We start from the raw sequence: 20,471 nt of genomic DNA, 5'->3' as shown, positions 1-20,471 counted from the left end.
GATCCAGACGTCACACAGTGGTATTTAAGGAGGAGAGATGTTCTGGAAGGTTAGGTACCAGGGGGAAATGAGGAGAGGAGCCTCGGGGAGAGTAGACACCCATGTTCTTAAGGTAATAGGATAGACCAGGCCCTCTACTTTGTTATGTTCTAGACAGAGACAGTAACCTTGTCAGTTAGGATCCCTAGAGAAGGCTAAGGGAGTCCAAGATAAGTGCAAAGTATGAAACGGCATGCACCAGAGGGGCCTCAGTAACGAGAAGTCCCAGATGCCGGCGGATAAGCTCTCACCGTGGATCTGCATATAAATTCCTCTCAGGCGGAAGTGGAAGTGTCAGTAACGATAATGGCTAAAGATATAAAGTAACGTATACAGAACCTGCTAGGATCCCCAATGGGCGTAGAATTACCAAAATAATGAGGAAAGAGTTTCCATAACTATTAGGAGGGTTGCATGGGTCTTATTACAGTAAAGGAACAATATGTGTACCTTCATTCAAGTGTTAAGCAAGGGCACTGGTCAAAGAACAGTATTCATGTATGTCTGATGTAAAATATAGTGCAACCTGTCAATATATGGATATCCCCTGTATTTGGGGACACGAATAAATGACATTTGTGCTGTAAAAGTTCCTGGCGCCCATTATTATACAACCTTGCTACCTCATCGCACAGCCACCTGAATGTCAGCACCCTGAGTCAAGGTAAACCACGCAGAGTAGCCATATACACACCACACCGATGTAACCTCTCTAGGAAGCCGGCCAGGGAGGGTTACACTAATACAGGCATACCCCACATTAACGTACGCAATGGGACCGGAGCATGTATGTAAAGCGAAAATGTACTTAAAGTGAAGCACTACCTTTTCCCCACTAATTGATGCATGTACTGTACTGCAATCGTCATATACGTGCATAACACATGTAAATAACAAATGTGTAACAGGCTCTATAGTCTCCCCGCTTGCGCACAGCTTCGGTATAGGTAGGGAGCCGGTATTGCTGTTCAGAACGTGCTGACAGGCGCATGCGTGAGCTGCCGTTTGCCTATTGGGCGATATGTCCTTACTCGCGAGTGTACTTAAAGTGAGTGTCCTTAAAGCGGGGTATGCCTGTAAATAGACATGTTTCCCTGCATTGAATAGCAATTTAACTCTAGCTCACAGAGACCCTCTGGTCATTAGTATAGGTCTACACCTATCCGTGAAATATTCATTCTATGAATACTAAGTATACTAAGGTTTTCTCAGGATCTGATAAGAGATATGCATCCTTTTAACTCTCTTTATAATAAATGTGTTACTGCACCCAATGGAGTGTCTGTTTGTTGTTGCTCCCTAGTTCTTTTATTTTAGCTTGCGTATTATTAAAAATAGCTTTTTTTAATTTGATCATTTACCCAATTATTGTTAATAGTACATCATTAGAGGGCTTACAGACTCCGGGAGCCACTCTCATTCGAGTGACACTGATATCCCTCCACAGGCCGCTGCAAACTTCAGCTCCTTGACATTCCTGACAGTCTCTAATCACTGAACCAATTATTCACACGGTTAGGTACTGAGTGCCCACAATTGGGGTCTTTCTGGCATTCTTGCTACCCTGGAGAGAATCTTGAGGTTCGGACTCCTTGTTTTCATCGTGTTTGACTTTACCCTAGTGCACCGACCTTTCCATTCTACTGAGGTTGAGTGGCTATCTCTCTTTTTCATCCTGTCTTTACAAGATTTACCTTATAATACTGAGAAATGTAATACATTAAGTGCAGTATATATAAAAGCTCACAGTTGGAAAAGGTATCCCTGCACTGGATAGCTACAAACTATGTGGGTTATTCAACAAGCTCTATTATGGGTTAACTTACCTGAAGGGACATTAACTCCCATTCAAGGTAATAGGGGATAACGCCCTTTAGGGAGCTCACAGGTGGTGTTAAGACCTACATAGTGGTCATATTGTGACGTGGCTGCAGGGTTTAACTAAATGACCCTTAGTTATGAGAATACTATGTAGCCGTTTCCCTATTAACAGGAAAATACCCACTGCTGCACTTATACCTGTTGGCTACAGGAGCCTGAGTCTCTGCCACGGAGAGCCTGGGGTGTGTACTTACTCTGGTGCAGCGCCTCCACCTGTGAGGGATCCTAGCAGTGTGGAAGTAGCCCCTCACAGGACACAATAATAACCACCCACACAATGCAAAATAACTTAACCTTTACTGACACAATAGTAATGATGTGGAGTATTCTCCTTTAAGAACCAGAGATATATATGTATGCAAATACAATACAACTTGCAGGGATTACTCTCCTGAAGTGCCAGCCACCACCATGTCCCACACCGTGTCCAGAGAAATGTGTGTCTCACACAGAGTCCCCGAGAGTTCCACAGTATGCAAAGTCCCTTGGTCACTAGTCCCACAGTGTCCCCAAAGAACCCACCCTTATAGGCGTGATAAGTGCCTGGATATAGACCGGTATGTTGGTGCACTTATATTATACAATACCTGCCCAGTGCGACGGCACCTGGGCCTTTAAAAAGGATCCGACGATCTCCTGCGTGCCGTCCTTGCTTCACCAGCGTAATGATCCATCAGAGGCGATCCCACTCTGAAGATAGTGTCTTTAAGGAGTGCAGCGTCCGCTGAATCCCTAACTATCACTGTATAACATTAAGGGGCAGGGTCCCTCACCTAGGGCCTGTCCCTGTATCACAACAAGCTAAATATGTCTCAGGGCCTGCCTTGGGCCTAGGGGGGGGTTGTATTCTGGCCTAGTGTAGAGGCTTACTTGCCCTCCACACGGACCCTCCGTCCGTTACCTCTCTCCCCCTCACTCTGCCTGCGTGCTCCCTGTGACACGCTTCCTTATCCTCCCTGCGGCAATCCTTTCGCTACTATTGGTTCCCTAGCATCAGGTGGGACACTCCTAAGGCTCATGGGAGTTGTAGTTTCCTCCAAGAGTCCTACCTGATTGGTTGCCGTTCGCGTGCTTTTACACTGCCCGTGCGCAACCTACAATGGCCGTCTCCGCTGCTATGCGCATGTGCGAACCTCCTAATATGGCAGCGCTCTCTCCCTGCAAATACCAGAGATCTCAACACGCGTGCACGCGCATCCGCACATCCCCGCAACCGCCTGCACTCTCCTGCACAACCGGAGGTAACGAAGCAAGGGGCACAACCTCAAAAAGGGGGAGGGGGACCTGGCTACAACTAATATTTAAAAATTTTACTATGTATTTTCTGTCAGATTGGATGTAGCATTGGGTATTTTTGTCCTTTGGGAGCGTTAACCTCTTGAATCTTGTGGTACGTGGTGTGTTGGAAGACTTACAGAGACAGTATGTAGGTATATTTTTTTTATAAAAGCGACAATACAATACATTGAAATATAATACAATGAGCACCACAAACATACAATCAGTTAACATTAAAAAAACAAGATCCCTGTCTCGGAGAGCTTACAATCTAATTGGTATGTTAGGAGAGTTATGGAGGCAGCATGTGAAAGAGTAAGTGCAGACTGGTAGGTGCCAATGGTTTACCACTATGGCTCATACTGTAAGTGGGACTATGGTTGTGGGACAGTAGCCATGAGTCCAGACTATTAAAATGTTTCATTCACAAGGTGGGCTTTTATGTTTGACTTATAGGTGGAGAGAGTAGGTGCTGGGTATACAGTGTACTTAGGGTAAATGAGTTCCACAGGTGAGGGACAAAAGGGGAAGGAGGGGAAGTAGGAGTAAATGCAGTGGATGACAGTGAGTGTTGATACTGTAAGTGTCTCTGTGGATGTGTTGAGTCCAGGTTATCTAATATCCATGGTTCTGTATTCTTCCAGGTCCAGAAAAAACAGATGAATTTCTTTTGGCCAGATTCAAAGGAGATGGAATCCGATATAAAGCCAAGTTGATTGGCATTGATGATGTTCCTGAAGCCAGAGGAGACAAAATGAGCCAGGATTCCATGATGAAATTAAAGGTAAGTCTTCCAGGAAAGGAGAAATGGTGGCATCATGCGTTTGATGAAAGAAGCAAACATTTGAATTTTATAGATACTGAAATTTTGCTTAGAATCAACTCTAAACAGTTTCTCATGTATAAATGCAGCACCAAGCTGAGTACATCCTCCCTGGTAGAATGTCTTAATTAAAATATCTAGCAACTTTTTTTTTTTTGCAGTGCAAAGTAGCTCTCTAAGGTGGAGAATCACTGAGGTCCTCTGGGTTTTAACGCTCCCGATCCGGCATTAAATGCCATTCAAGTTAATGCCAGTTAACACAGGATCGGGTGCGCTAACCTGCAACGGACATCAATGAAACCCCACCCCCTTATTTGCTCACACATTTTAAGTGCAATTGTTTCTTTAACATCTGGATCTTAGACTAGAGACAGACGAACGTGTCAAAATTGGAGTCACAAATTGTTCGTAGTACAGCTAAACCCCGTTATAACGCGCCTCGCTATACCGCGAATCGGTTATAACGCGGTCTGAGCATGGCTCCCGAATTGAAAGCCTCCATTTTGCCGGCTTACCTGCATCTCAAATTTTCCATTTTGCCGCCTTACACACACTCTCTCTCCTCTTACAGCTGTGCTGTCCACGTGCTCATCATCTCTCTGCCCGCATCTCTCTCCTGCTGTCCACGTCATCTCTCTGCCCGTCGTGTGCCATCGGGGTTTTTTTTTTTTCGAACATTCAATTCAATGCTTTATTGACTACCAGACACAGACACAAACACAATTAAACATTAATACATTTTGTACAAAACACATGCAGGGATTGAACTCGGGACCTTCTGATACCAATGCCTTGCTTCTTACCTCTACACCATAGGCTTGGTGTGACAAGACAGAACCTATAAATATATTTATCCTCTACAACACAAGGGACATGTCAATGTGAAATCTTAAGGCAATTTCTAGCTGTCTATGACATCACACAGTTCTGTGGTGTAGTGGAAGAACTCTTACCAACATATGCAAGGGTCCTGGGTTCAATTCCTGTATGAAATGGTATAATTAACTTTTTTAATAAATTATTATTTTAATTATGTTGTATAATTTATAAATATATAATTCTTTATTATTCTTTATTAAATAATAATTATTCATTAATCAATAATGATGTATTAATAATAATTCATTATTAATCATTCTTTATGATTAATTATGTATTATTAATAAGTATGATTATTAATTATTATTAACAGTTAATTAACTAATTAATAATTATTACTAAATACTTAATAATAATTATTAATACTTACTTATTAATGAAACGTATTAATACTTACTAATTATTAATAATTAGTAAGTATTAATAATTGTTATTAATAATTAGTAAGTATTAATAATTGTTATTAATAATTAAGTATTAATAATTACTTAATAATTATTAGCACCCAATTAGTAATAATAATTATTAATACTTAATTATTAACAACAATTATTAATACTTACTAATTATTAATAGTTATTAAGTATTAATAAGTTTTATTAATAATTAAGTATTAATAATTATTATTACTAATTGGGTATTAATAATTATTAGGTATTAGTAATACTTATTAATTAGTCAAAATTATGAATTGTTAATGATAATTAATAATCATACTTATTAATCATAATATAATTAATAATAATAGTATTATTAATTAATAATTATTAAAAAATAATTATTAATAATACTTAATACATAATTATTAATTAATTATTAATTAGTTAATTAACTGCTAATAATAATTAATCATCATACTTATTAATAATACATAATTAATCATAAAGAATGATTAATAATGAATTATTATTAATACATCATTATTGATTAATGAATAATTATTACTTAATAAAGAATAATAAAGAATTATATATTTATAAATTATACAACATAATTAAAATAATAATTTATTAAAAAAGTTAATTATACCATTTCATACAGGAATTGAACCCAGGACCCTTGCATATGTTGGTAAGAGTTCTTCCACTACACCACAGAACTGTGTGATGTCATAGACAGCTAGAAATTGCCTTAAGATTTCACATTGACATGTCCCTTGTGTTGTAGAGGATAAATATATTTATAGGTTCTGTCTTGTCACACCAAGCCTATGGTGTAGAGGTAAGAAGCAAGGCATTGGTATCAGAAGGTCCCGAGTTCAATCCCTGCATGTGTTTTGTACAAAATGTATTAATGTTTAATTGTGTCTGTGTCTGTGTCTGGTAGTCAATAAAGCATTGAATTGAATGTTTGAAAAAAAACGATGGCAAGAGAGCAGAGAGATGAGCAGAGCAGAGAGATATGAGCACGTGGACAGCAGGAAGAGGAGAGCACTGGTAAGGCGGCAAAATGGAGGAGATTTAAATCTGTAATGAGGAAGCTCCAGAGCTGATGTCGGTGAAATTTTAACGCGACCCCGGTTGTAACGCGGTCTTTGGGTTGTGGACCCCAAGGACCGCGTTATAACGGGGTTTAGCTGTATTTTGAATAAAAGTCGATTTGTTGACAGTTTAAAATTTGGGATGATTCTTCTAAAACCGCCATCATTTTCGCTTCACCCTCCCTTTCTACAAATGGCATAACATCCGCTGATGAATGTTTATACATTCGATTCAATTGTGCAGACATGTTTTAAAGATGAAAAAAAGAGAGAGGCGAGTGTGCCGACTGGAGATTAAGCTGCGAATATCGGCGGCTGCAAAGAAACGCCAGATTCGCAGCGAATTCGATAGTCTGCAAAAAAATGTGCCCATCTCTATCTTGGAGCATCTTAGGCCGCGCTTATAGAGCTGGCGACGCGACGTCGCCCGAAAACAAATGCATTGCCGCCGCGTGCGCTTATTATAAGCGCGACGGCAACAATGCGACGGAGCGACATCACCGTCGCGAAAACTGGTAGCCGGCAATATTTGATTTTTCATGGGCTGTCGCCTCATGTGACAGCCCCTGAACCAATCAAATGCCAGGAAACCTGCGATGCCGCTGCCTAGCGAAATATAACTTTCGCCTGTGGCGACGGCGACGGGTGACGTCACCCGTCATCATCGACGGCACTATAAGCGTGGCCTTATTGTCAGTAGGTGAGAAAAGAATAGCTCTGATACAGTATGTATGCTTGTATGGCACTATCACTAAAGCAATTTGCTCTAATTGAGCTTTGGGGAGTACTTTTATTAAGCAGTAGGCAAACATTTGGGACATATTGTCTGCACACACATAATTTCAAGTTCTGTTTTCTTTTATATGTACATTTTTGCATCACTTTAGCCACTATTTATAAACTGCTCAATTTTTACTGCCTGAAAAAAAGCTAGAGCTAAATGTAATGTATTAAACATTAAAAATCTGATGCACAAATACAGGCATACCCCGCATTAACGCACGCAATGGGACCAGAGCATGTATGTAAAGCGAAAATGTACTTAAAGTGAAGCACTACCTTTTTTCCACTTATCGATGCATGTACTGTACTGCAATCGTCATATATGTGCATAACTGATGTAAATAACGCATTTCTAACAGGCTCTACAGTCTCCCTGCTTGCGCACAGCTTCGGTACAGGTAGGGAGCTGGTATTGCTGTTCAGGACGTGCTGACAGACGCATGCGCGAGCTGCCATTTGCCTATTGGGCGATATGTCCTTACTCGTGAGTGTACTTAAAGTGAGGGTCCTTAAAGCGGGGTATGCCTGTACATATTCCGGAGATTATCACTAAAAATGATATGTACATATCAAAAGGATCTTTCCTAGCAAGATATTTTGTCAAAAATGACAAATGCATTATTTTTTCACAGCCTGCTTTGTGATATTTATTTTCAGCTGGCAACTAAACAACTTTTGCATTTTACTCCATGTATATTTTATTCTTAGGGAATGGCAGTAGCAGCTCGTTCTCAGGGACAACACAAGCAGAGGATTTGGATCAACATTTCGCTTTCTGGAATAAAAATCATTGATGAAAAAACTGGAGTAAGAATTCAGATTTAGCATGATTACTTCCCAAAAAATGACAAATTGATGCAGAAAGCACACACCTTACCAATGCTTTATTTATGTTATCGTTTCTAACTAAATCGCTACAAGGTGATTTTGAAAAGACTACAAATGCAGATTCTAAGTTCAAACGAGCTGATTGATAAATTAAACATCATTAGGTCATGCAAATTTGATACACTTTGACTAATATCTGAGTGTAAAGTAAATGACTGACCCACTGGTATATAGAAACATTTGTGCTGTATGGCTTGCGCTGTATGGCCTTTGTGTATAGCCTTTGTGCAAACATTGGATAAAGAACAGGCACTGTTGTAATTATTTACTTTAATGTACTTTTGCATTCCCAAATGTCATATTTCCTTAGATAATATAGCACTTTAAATATTCAATATAATGCCCTTGCCTGGCCTGTAAATCATGCTGGTCCGGATTTGTCTGCAGAGGGTGTAGAAGACATTAGCAATGGCAGCAGACATCAGCAGCTGTATTTTTGTGGGTGCTCTAGTAACTTTAAGTCTCAGTTTTTCTAAATACAAGAAGCTTCGGAAAGTTGGATTTGTGCTACATAATCATAATTCTATTCAGGCGTCACAGTCAAAAGGTGTCACAACCCCAAACACCACCTAGTTTCTGCATGGCCAATAGAGCTCCTGGAATTCGACCCTAAACCTTTCTCATATATACTGTACTGTGGGTGTCAAAAGTCACCAAATCACAAAACAGCTGGCTTCAAATATACCACTGAGCAAACGGGATCTTCAGTCGATTGGAACATAGCATTCCGTTAAGGAAATATAGTTTCATGTTGTGACTGGATACTTTTGCTTTTAAAAGTTTACCAACTTTTATGATGTACAGCTGTTTAAATATTGTGTTAAGCAATGGTGTGAATAAGGAGAAGGTCTTTTTGTAGGCTTTGAAAAGACGCCTCAGATTTAACACACAAAGGGATTAATGTACCACCGTCTAGTTGCGACTACGGAGCACAGATAGATATATTAAATAGAAATATTCTGTTAAAATATGAATTTGTTCTCTCTGATAAATCTAGAGCAGTATTTTTTCCCTGAGCATCTCACAGAGTTTGACACATAACCAGAATTGACGTACGAGCCCCAGAATAGTAATATCACACAGTATGCATTGAATTGCTGCAATATGTTCCACCAACCTCTGGTAATATGAAACAGTACAATACAGTACAAAATAGTACAGTACAATTGAAATGAATACACTGCACATCATTACCACATAGAATCTTGACTCATTTGCCACACTACTTTTGGTTTTGATATGAGTATTCACAGCCGCACAGCATTTTTAATCTCCAAGTGATAGTCAGTGTATGATGAGTGGGCACACAGACTACTTTTAAACATTGCCAACCATTTTAATTAAAGTTAAGTCTTACTAAGCAACTTTCAGTGGAGGTTCAATAACGTTATTTCCTTAATTGACCATTATATTACCATATTTGAAGTTTTTCCACTTGAAGTCAATGGGAGATCTCTTGGGTAGTTTAATCTGTAACCCGTTTAGAAGTATTGCGCATTCCTTAATAGAGGTAATTTTGATTGCTTCTGAAAATCACGCTCAACAGTACAGGACCATAGAGAGCAGTTGGAAGATACTCCAGTACAGATGTACAACTGTAAGCAGATGAAGATTAAAACTGATTATAAAAGTCATTTGTAAACACATTAAGTTGGTGACTCAGGATATTTCTGTTTCAGTATGCAGGTCTTGGCTCTAAATTCAATAAATCCCTATCAATAAAAACATTTGGCGTTGGCGGTATTTAACGCCGATATTGTTATCGGCCTCATCACTAAAGCCATATCTCATGCGGTAAAGCAGTAATAACGTGCATTTTACCACAGTGCTATTTTGGAGGTAGTGTTTACATAAATAAGTACGCAAAGGAGGATTTAACGGATAATTAATTATTCATGATCACTAGAATGCTATTCATTAAATTCCAATATCTGTACAAAAAATATTTACAGCAATTGTTATCACCTAACTCAGGTTGACATTGAGCCCATTTTGCTTATGTATATAATGCCATTATATATATATATGCAAGATAACCTAAACCAACTTGGAGTAGAGGATTGAAAGATATAAAATAAACATGTAGCAAGTTTATCATATATTAACCCCTTAGTAGACCAAGAGTCTACAGTAGTTAGTCACGGGCTGATAGGCTGTCCACTAAGGTCTACTATGGGCTTAATATATTATTACCACTACAATACCAATCCCCCCTTGTTTACTCAAGAGGCTGGTATGGCATTGCTAACCCCTGGGCCAAACCCCTATCTCCCTTTCCTAGGGGAGCCTAACCACTCACCCCATGGCACCGACCTCTTAACTCTCCCCCCCACACACACACCTTACACCCCCTCCCTCCCATCTAAAGGAATTACTTGCCGTCCTATTAGCCACTGCTAAATATTATATTTACAGGGTGTCACAACCTCCATCAAACCTTTGCTCCTGATGCAAACCACTGCGGTTATTTTATGAAAATGTTCAGAAACAATAAAAAAGAAAACACAATTAATGTGAAGGAAATATACTGGTGTTACAGCATTTTAATAATGGTTCTTCTTCTAGGTAATAGAGCATGAACATCCGGTTAACAAAATTTCATTTATTGCTCGGGATGTGACTGATAATCGAGCATTCGGATATGTGTGTGGAGCAGAAGGACAACACCAATTCTTTGCTATAAAAACAGCACAGCAGGTATGGTTTTACTTTCAACAGATTGAGGCCCATATTTATTAAACTCAGTGGAGGATTTAAAAATCCGCCTCCCCTAGGCACAGCTGTTGCGGCTGCCTCCTTACCTGCCTCCCCATTCCTCCTTCTGAACCTCAGCGTCAAATGACGCCGCGGATGTCACCAATGACGTCATGTGATGCTGCGATGTCACATTGCCATGGCAACGAGACACCGTGATGTCACGTTGGGGACGTCCACTGCGTCATTTGACATTGCGGTTCAGAAGGATAAGGAGGGAGGCAGCTAAGGAGCCACCAGCAACAACTAAAATGACTTCTCATTAGGTCCGATAGGCCCGAGAGCGCGGCAAAAATATATGGAGGCGGACCTTTTTGCTGCCCCCAAATTTTCACACCCTAGGCTCTGGCCTAATGTGAAATCCACTACTGACTTAGCTGTACTATACCATAAGACACATTAGAAAATATCGGCTTGGATATTGATGGCAAAATACTCTTGGTTTATTTGTTAGTGTTTGCAAAATATCAAGACTGACAAATTAAAGATATTGAATATTTATTTTCAAATACAGTGATTTCCGTGCAAATATAATAAATAAATATTATTTATTCATTTTATATATCAGAAACTGTACATATTGTATTAACATACCGGCATATTAAAATACTGGGGGATCATAAGAATAGTGCAGTGTATATAATATGATCATCTGGAAACGGTTATGTTTTATTGATGTAATCTGTTAACAAATACAAAAGTAAACATTGCCCCAAATTTTGCCCCTGCCCCACAAGCTCATAATTGAGGAGTAAATTATAGTTTGTACTGTGTAGAATAGTACAGTATATATAATAAACTGCAGCAAAGGTATCAAGGAAAAACCTGCTCACTGAAACAATGATTTTCATCCTCCATAAACATGTTGTAGAATGTTGCACTAGCTACACTATGCACAATTTTATCGAATTTAAAAAAAATAAAGTAACTACAGGCATACCCCGGTTTAAGTACACTCACTTTAAGTACACTCGCGAGTAAGTACATCTCGCTCAATAGGCAAACGGCAGCTCACGCATGCGCCTGTCAGCACGTCCTGAACAGCAATACCGACTCCCTACCTGTACCGAAGGTGTGCGCAAGCGGGGAGACTATAGACCCTGTTACAAATGCGTTATTTACATCAGTTATGCACGTATATGACGTTTGCAGTACAGTACATGCATCGATAAGTGGGAAAAAGGTAGTGCTTCACTTTAAGTACATTTTCGCTTTACATACATGCTCCGGTCCCATTGCGTACGCTAATGTGGGGTATGCCTGTATTTGCCTTCCTTCTGATGGGCAGATTTAGACATGTGAAATCTGAACTTGGCAAATTTCGTATTTTACAGTTTGAGTCAAACCACAGACCAAATTTTTTATTACAAGCAAAATTCAAGCGGCTACCCAAGAAAGGGTTATCCTAGGCTTTTTTTTTGTTGTTATTGGGGGGTGTTTTATGAACTTGGTGAACTCTTAAGTTTACAAATGAAAAAAAAAAACATGACCTTTTGCAAAACAAATTTCAAACAAGTTTGAAAAAGTTTAAAAGTTTTTTTTTTTTTAATGTGCTGATCACTTAGAGTCTTTTTGGATATTTCATAAAAATTCCAAAAGCAATCCAGTTAAAGCAAGAACCAAAACACAACATTTTTACTACCAAAACTAAAATGAAACTACCAGGGCTGACTCAGAGGGCCAGGCGGTTCTTATGTACAATCCAATTCTGTAACTATGTTGCCAGTGAGAGTGCCTGGCCTGACTTATTAGCAGGCTGCATTCCTAGTTAGATTCATATATTTGTGAGAAAGAATTCTCAAAAGTCAAGTTTATGTTACATACAGTAAATGATCCTTAATTTATTTATTTACTTTTTTTTTTTTTTACAGTTAAGCTTCACATTTTTAGCACCACAAGTTAACTCAAGGTTAACATGAAGAAACCCAAATATCTGCACGCAAAGAAATTAAACAGCTGTAGTAGCCTGGGATGTCAATTGTCCCACTAGGTGGAGTATAATTACTCCTGCCTAACGACACACTAGAGTGAGTAAAAGCTCACAAAACCAAAATAAAGACATTTTATTAATGTAACCTCCACGACTTAAAATGAGTACATAACAATTAAATAATTTTATTTTATTAAATTTTATTTAATTGTTGTTATGTATTCATTTTAAGTCGTCTGGTTACATTAATAACATTTCTTTATTTTGGTTTTGTGAGCTTTTGCACTCTAGTTTTTGTTTTGAAAATTCTTTTATTATGCAGCGAATCTTTACAACAAGATTATAACAGTACATAAATCATTTTCCAAACGGAAAAAAAACCGCGACGTTAACAACGGCGCAGTGCATATCCCACACAACTCACATACATTTTTATTAATGGTTTCCCCAAAAGTAAAAAAACTGTGACGAACACGGCGGTGCAGTGCATTTATACATATGCACCGCACCACAGACATGACATATCATATACACATTATCTCTAACTTTATTGCACAGAAAAACTTTTGGGGCGGGGGAGTAAGGGGGGGTGGGAAGGGGGGTGTTTAGTCCCCCTCCTCAGGGCCATCAAAGATGGAATAGTCCTTGAGCAGGCTGTGGAGCAGCCTGCGACAGTCCTGTACCGACATCCTCTTCTTCCCCTTGATCAAACGTTCCCTGGCGAATAGTAAAACGTCCTTGAAACAGCACATTAGACGCCAACCGGCTTCGATTGCGTCCTCTGTGTGTGTTCCTGTGAAAAGTCCGTGGAACACCGAGTAGTACGTGACGCACTTCCTCGGTATATAATCCTTTAAGTCAGTGTCCAGCGCGCGCAGCAAGGCCTGCGCAAAGGGGCAGTTCCAGAAGAGGTGTATGATGCTTTCCTGCACTGGGTTGCACCTGGGGCAGTGCCTCACGAGGCTGAGTTTACTCTGGTACTTGTCCACATTCAAAGGGAGTCCCCCGTGTATGGCCTGCCAAGCAATGTCTTTGTGTTTGTTCATTAGTCTTTTCGATGCCACATTCCTCCACACCGTTCCAAAGATGTTGGGGTGGATACCTGGGACCGATTCCATGATGTCTTTAGCCCTGATCATTTTGTAGATGACCTTGGGCTTCCACAGGTCTGGTTTTACTCCCTCCAGATTGTTCTGCCTCACAAACTTCTTCACGTCCTTGTAGAACCAGGGCGTGCGCCAGCTGTAAGGGATGGAGCTGTCCCACTTGTCCCACCCCAGTGCTCTCCAGAGCGGCAGGAGTAGGAGGCGGGACATGGAGTAGCCAGAGGAGTCTTTGTCGCAGTCTCTCAGGGTGATCCGCACGCAGTTGCTTACAAAGAAGGCGCGCAGCATAGTGGGGATGTCGGGGATTCCTCTACCCCCCTTGTGCGGCTCTTTGTACATCACCTTGCGCTTTCCCCTCTCAAACTTGGCCCCCCAGACAAAGCGGAACACTGCCATGGAGATCTCCTGGCAGGTTCTGGTCGAAGGCAGGTATGCCTGGGCCACATACTGCAGGACAGGGAGGATCTCGTTAAGCAGTACCAGCTTTTTCCCCTCAATGGTGAGGGGTCTGAGGCACCACAATCCGATCTTCTGCTTCACCTTGTTCAGCCTCTCGTTCCAGCTCTTCAGGGCAGCGGCCTCGCTCCCCACACCAAACGAGACTCCAAGGATTTGAATGAGGCCTGCTCTGATGGGGAAGGGGAGGGGGTCGGCAGTCAGGTTCCAAAGCCCAAATAGCTTGGTCTCTGACTTCCCGCAGTTGACTTTTGCTCCTGAAGCTTTCCCGAAATCCTCGCACGTCTGGACCAGCATCTTCACCGACCGGCTATCTGTGCAGAAGATGGTGACGTCATCCATGTAGAGCGAGCACTTCACTTCGCGTCTCTGGGGTCCTGGCACGACGATCCCTCTGATCTCTGCGTCTCGTCTGATGCACTGGGCGAAGAGCTCTATACAACAGACAAAAAGGAGAGGTGAAAGAGGGCAGCCCTGCCTAACCCCTGAGAGGACAGGGAAGGGGTTAGTCTTCCATCCGTTCACGATCGCCACACTGCAAATGTCAAGGTACATCAGGTTAACATAAGAACAGAACATCTCCCCCATCCCATACTCACGCAGCACCCTGCCCATGAAATCATGGGAGACACGGTCAAAGGCCTTCTCCTGATCAAGGGTGACCAGGGCCGCGTGTACACGGCGGTCTTTGATGTAGTGGACTGCGTCTCTGATTAGGGCGAGGCTGTCTGCGATCCTGCGTCCGGGGATGCCGCACGTCTGGTCTGAGTGGATGATCTGGCTGATGACCTTCTTCAGTCTGTTCGCTAGGACTTTTGCTAGGATCTTGTAGTCCGCATTCAGGAGGGAGATGGGACGTCAGTTCTTGAGGTCGCACTTCTCCCCCTTCCGTTTGTACAAGAGCGTCAGCATTCCTTCCCTCAGCGTTGGGGGCATCCTACCTTCTGCTTCCATTTCCCTGTAAAGCTCGAGCAAGTCCGGGCCGATCAGGTCCCACAGCTTCGTGTATAACTCAGCTGGGATACCATCTCCGCCCGGCGTCCTACCCTTCTTAAAGGATTTGGTTGCAGCGTGGAGCTCCTCCAGCGTCAGGGGGGCGTTCATGGCTGCTTTTCCTGCCGGGTCGATGGTGTTTGTAATCCCTGACAGGAATTTGTCAGCCTGGTCTCGGTCTGATGCTTTTGGGGAGTAGAGGTCTTCATAGAAATCTTTCATGACTCCCATGACTTCCTCCTTCCCCTGCTGCACGTTGCCATCTTTGTCTCGCAGCTCCCTCAGGGGCATGTGGGCAGAGTGGAGTTTCTTGAAGAAGAAGGCATTGCATTTCTCCCCCCTCTCAAGGTTCTCCACCTTGGAACGGAAGATGATTCGTCTGGATTCCTCCTCAAAGTGCTTTTGCAGGCTCTCCTTGGTTTCCTCCAGGTCGTCATCCACATTCCATCCACAGCGTTTGAGGTCATGCAGGGACTGCAGCTTGTGCTGCAGGCCCTCGAACTCCCCCTTCCTCTCACACGCCAGGCGTCTGCCCTTTGCCTGCAGGAAGCAACGGATCCTTATCTTCGTGAATTCCCACCACTCTGCAGTGCTGGGGAAACAGGCCTTTTCTTCATTCCATGCTGTGTATGCTGTTCTCAGCTCCTCCATGATCTCCTCCCTTTCCAGCAGTGCGCAGTGCAGCTTCCAGGATCCCGGCCCTGGGGGGAAACCTCCTCCCAGGCGCCCCTGGAGATGAATGGCTCTGTGGTCAGAGAAATGTACTGCGACCATGGAGTGCTGTCTGTGCTGTACCTGCTTGGTGGTCAACAGGAAGTCAATCCGAGAACGCACTGAACCATTTGGGTGGCACCAAGAGTAGTTTGCGGCGCCTGCTCCCATAGATCCCACCACGTCCTTCAGGGATGCCTCCCTCCCCAATCATCGCCGTGAGTAGCCTGGACGTCACATCTATCTTTGATGATTTGCTGGGGGGCACGCGCCCCCCCACCTCAATCGTGCAGTTGAAATCCCCACCCATCACCACTGCCCTGGAAGTTGCGAGCCAAGGGCGAAGGTGCTGGAAAAGTTCCAAGCGCTCATTTCTCCGGGGGGCGGCGTACACATTGATGAGCCTAATCGGCTCCCCTGCCCACGAACCGTCTACGACCAGTAGTCTGCCGCAGACGAGTTCATGGACAGAATCAACAGTGAAACATCCCCCCCGGATCAAAATGGCTACACCCGTGTTCCTGCACCCGTTCCCCCCAGACCAGTAGGAGGGGCCGTGGGACCACTGCCCGCTCAGGTGCCTGTAGGATCGAGAAAAAGGTAAGGCACATTCCTGTAGCATATACACATCACATTTCTGTAAAGAAAGGAATGTTAGTACTCTGGCACGTCTCATCCGCTCTCCTATGCTCCTTACGTTAATGGAGAAAATGTTAAAAGACGCCATTAGTTTGGGGATAAAGGGTTGGACAGACATGCAGTGATACTAGATACCATCCTCGCTGGCGTGGGTGGTCTTGTTGATCTCCTCGCACAGCTGGACTAGCAGATCCATGGTTTGCCCAAGGTTGTCATGGAGGAGGAGGGTCTCTGCTGCCTCTCGCCCCTCTCTTATGAGCTCTTCCACGGTCACCTGTGTCTCGCTAGGTGGCTGTTCTAAAATGGCCGCCTGCTCCTCTGCAATGGCTGCCTCCTGCATCTCTGCTTCCTCCTCCTCCAGGTCGCTTTCAAGGTCACTGTCAGCGTCGCTGGAAGTGGGTGAGTCGCCGATTTGCATTTGGGCTCTCTTCTCTTCCAGCCCCTGGTGCGGGCTATCCGTATCAGGGGCTCTCCTCTTTATTCCCTGCTTCTCCGTTCCGGTCTGGGCTATGGGGGCGGTATATGTAGCAAGGGAGGAAGAGGGAGGGGGTGCAACAGCCTCGGGGCTGGGGAGAGGTGTTACAGAGGGAGGGGCTGTAGCCTCATGGAGCGTGGGGGGGGCTGCAGTGGAGGGTTGGGAGGAGGGGGCAAGGGGTGGTGTTTGGGTAGGGGGGAGGGTGGGGTTGCAGCAGCAGTGGGTGTGGGAGGGAGTGTTGCTGCAGGGGTGAGGGTGGGAAGGGGTGGGGTGGGGGCTGCTACTGAAGGGGCAGCGGGCTCAGGAGCCGCAGCGGGCGCTGCTTGGGTGGCCTCCTTTTCCCTTTGCTCCTTCTGATACTTACCCCCTTGTGCCTTTATGGGTTGGTTTGCAGGGGGCTTCTTGGCTGCCTTCTGGGTTGCTGTCAGGGGCGCGCCCGGTGTTGCGCCTTTCGCCGCGGCCTCTGCGTAGCTCCTGACCCTCAGCTGGCAGTCCCGGAACATGTGGGTTGTCTCTCCGCACAGGTCGCAGGTTTTCTGGCGGGGACAATCCTTTGTTTCGTGTCCGGTGTTCTTGCAGTTTCTGCAGGCTTTCAGGGTGCACTGTTTCCACTGATGCCCCAGGTTCCCGCAATTACGGCAGGTCTGGGGCTGGTCAGGGTAAAAGATCCTCCCTGAACTGCCCGCAAGTGAAAAACTGGGAGGGAGGTGGTGCAGCCGATCTGCCGCTTCTGGATTTGGCCACAAGCGAACTACCATGCTCCACTTTCCCACCCAGTACCCCAACTTGTCCTTGATCCTGCTCGGCTCCTTCACCATGGTGAAAGAGCGCCGCAGAAAGGTAGCAATATCCTTTCCAGGGATATGGGGGTTCCTCACCGTCACAGTGATCCTCTTCTCGTCCCTCTGGATAGGGCAGTTCACGTCGAACTCTGAGAAGTGGACCTCCTGTTTCAGGGTCTGGAAAGCCTCCCAGTACCTCCTGCAGGCTCCCGCCGTGGCGAAGGTGACGAAAAACAGGCCACCCCTGAGGTCCTGGATGCTCAGGATCTCGTCCGGAGTAAAGCCTGCTTTGCTCACCAGCTCCTTGGCAAAGGTCTCAGCGTCCAATAGAGGGCGCTGTCCGTCGACCTCCCTCAGCTGCATCACCACCGTCTGCCTCATCCAGGGTTCCAGGCGGGGGATCCTGCTGTTGCTGCTGCTCCCAGCTCCAGGGTTGGAGCTGGGGCCGCCGCTGCAGGTGCTGGCAGTGGGGGTGAGGCCGCTGGGGGTGGCAACGTCGCCTGAGCCGCTGGAGCTGGTTGCCGCTGGGCCTCCTCCGTCCGTCTCCTGGCTTCTGGGGACCGTCTCCGGGGGTGCCGTGTGCTTCTTCTTCTTCTTGTGCAGGGTGGTCCCGACGGGCTCCATGGCAACCTCCATCCTCTTGATCTTAGCCAAAAACCCACCCACAGACAGCTGTTTCGACCTTGATGGGTCTCATCAGTGTGGGGTTGGCTTGCTCACTCTAGTGTGTCATTAGGCAGGTGGGACAATTGACATCCCAGGCTATTGAAACCTGACCTGTTGGTGGCCCTTCAGGACTGGAGTTGGCCACCCCTCATGTAGACCATGGCAAATGATTAAATTTGGGTGATTATTGCCTTTTATTATTCAAATGTAACAGCTATAATTACTGTGGTGTTACACCCATCCAGATCCCTGCACAAGCCCCATTTCATGGTCTGGTTGTGAGTAACGGTGAGTTTAGGTACAGTATGACCTAACTAATATACTGTATGGTTAAGTCTCTGCATTAACTTAACACTCTTTTGTGAATATGCGCTGTTATTGTAATGTCTCATTTGCATATCATTTGCATTTCATCTCAAACGGTTATTATCGTAAATGCAATGCTCTTTCCAGGAGAAAACCTGACTTCGCGTTACATTATTGGCCGATGAAGATACTCGCTAAGACTAAGCATGATGTTAAGTTACTAATGTCACATTAAGCCATTTTACAGAGCTTTGTGGATCTAGCCCTAATAAGGGTAAGGTGGGATAAGAATTAAGAAAACACTTCCCCATTCAATAGTCCCTAAGGAATACAATTTGTAATTAATTTCCAAAATTTTAAAACAGCCACATCTATGCTATTAGTATGGTTAGAATTGTTTTTGGGGAATCCAATGAAGCTGTTAAATTCTTTACCCAAGGTTGTTTTCTGGCCTGCGACATAAGATCTCTCCCTTAGTATGAAATAAGTGGCGTCATCCACTGCAGAGAGGGGTTTTGACCCATTTAATATACCCCAGTTTTATCGCGCCTGGATTTGCCATTTTGGATACCTTTTGCACAGACTTTTTGGATAATCTGTAGGTTTGAAGCAGCGTCTCAACGAGGGGCTGGAAAGTATATATATTTATATCTATGTAATTTAGTGAGACATGACAGTATAAGGTGTTTGCCCTTCATTTTCTGTTTTTCATGAATATGTTTATTTGTACTTTGCTTTAATTTATTTCTCCTAAAACACTTACAGGTATTTGAAAAGTTGTTTCTTTTTTTGTGTGTCCCTAGGCTGAACCATTAGTTGTGGATCTCAAGGATCTATTTCAAGTTATCTATAACATCAAGAAAAGAGAAGATGAAGACAAGAAAAAGGTAATTTTTCACAGAAACAAGGCTTCTTTTCTTATCAAATCCAGCATAAGGGGACACTTTATTTATTTATTTATAAAAATGTTTTACCAGGAAGTAATACATCGTAACAATACATTGTGAGTTACCTCTCGTTTTCAAGTATGTTCTGGGCACAGAGTTATGATGACAGATACATGGTTACAAATACATGGGTACATTAGGTGAACAGGGTTATACATTATATATGAAGACATTGCATTAAATTAGGTGAACAGGACTATACATTACATACCGTATGAAGACATTCCATGAACAGTTTAAGACAATGATGGCTGCTATCCTACTTTCAGTGAGATTTAAAAAGATAATTAAGCATGTGGCACCACTACAATACTTACCTTAATGCCAACCAAAAAGCTACGGTAATAGGATGTCTGCAGCTTTAGTACAAAACAGACTAATTTCAGTCTCATTTGCCATGTCCCAAATGAGGCCGTGATTACCTAAAATATATTACATTCATGTAGTCCGTATGTTAGATTGCTTTTTTTAAAAGCTACACCACAACTGGCTCACACATGGCACGCCAGGGAATCATCTTTTGTTTTGTGCTCCTAGATGATGCTCTTGATCTTATGGCTGAAAATATCAGCCATGTAAATCTCAAATGACTTTGCCAGTTGGAAAAGCAGGAAAGTGCTCTTAGCACCCTAAGGCCCCACAGCCCTGCTCCCAA

At 43.4% G+C, this 20,471-nt stretch overlaps 2 protein-coding genes across 5 annotated transcripts in view; one reads left to right on the top strand and one right to left on the bottom strand.

Annotated features, from left to right (window-relative positions):
* DAB2 (DAB adaptor protein 2) overlaps positions 1-20,471 on the top strand; it is a 157,850-nt gene that overhangs the window by 75,548 nt on the left and 61,831 nt on the right. For all 4 annotated transcript variants that reach the window (XM_075588582.1, XM_075588574.1, XM_075588585.1 and 1 more), the window contains exons 3-6: positions 3,843-3,982; positions 7,872-7,970; positions 10,617-10,748; positions 19,673-19,756. In XM_075588582.1, the coding sequence (XP_075444697.1) occupies positions 3,843-3,982; positions 7,872-7,970; positions 10,617-10,748; positions 19,673-19,756 (455 nt within the window). The remainder of the gene's footprint in view (positions 1-3,842; positions 3,983-7,871; positions 7,971-10,616; positions 10,749-19,672; positions 19,757-20,471) is intronic.
* LOC142468369 (uncharacterized) lies at positions 12,245-18,533 on the bottom strand. Its single transcript, XM_075574894.1, has 2 exons — positions 17,328-18,533; positions 12,245-12,262 (listed from the first exon to the last, which is right to left on the bottom strand). Exons 1-2 carry the CDS (start codon positions 18,531-18,533, stop codon positions 12,245-12,247), a joined length of 1,224 nt encoding a protein of 407 aa, XP_075431009.1.

Source organism: Ascaphus truei, chromosome 1 (assembly GCF_040206685.1).
Source record: "Ascaphus truei isolate aAscTru1 chromosome 1, aAscTru1.hap1, whole genome shotgun sequence".
Lineage (NCBI taxonomy): Eukaryota > Metazoa > Chordata > Amphibia > Anura > Ascaphidae > Ascaphus > Ascaphus truei.
Note: the sequence above shows the minus strand (reverse complement) of the source record. Positions and strands in the feature narration are given on the sequence as shown.

What these genes read in the sequence shown, in the direction of transcription:
- LOC142468369 (XM_075574894.1), bottom strand. Translation starts at nt 18,533, where the DNA reads ATGGAGGTTGCCATGGAGCCCGTCGGGACCACCCTGCACAAGAAGAAG.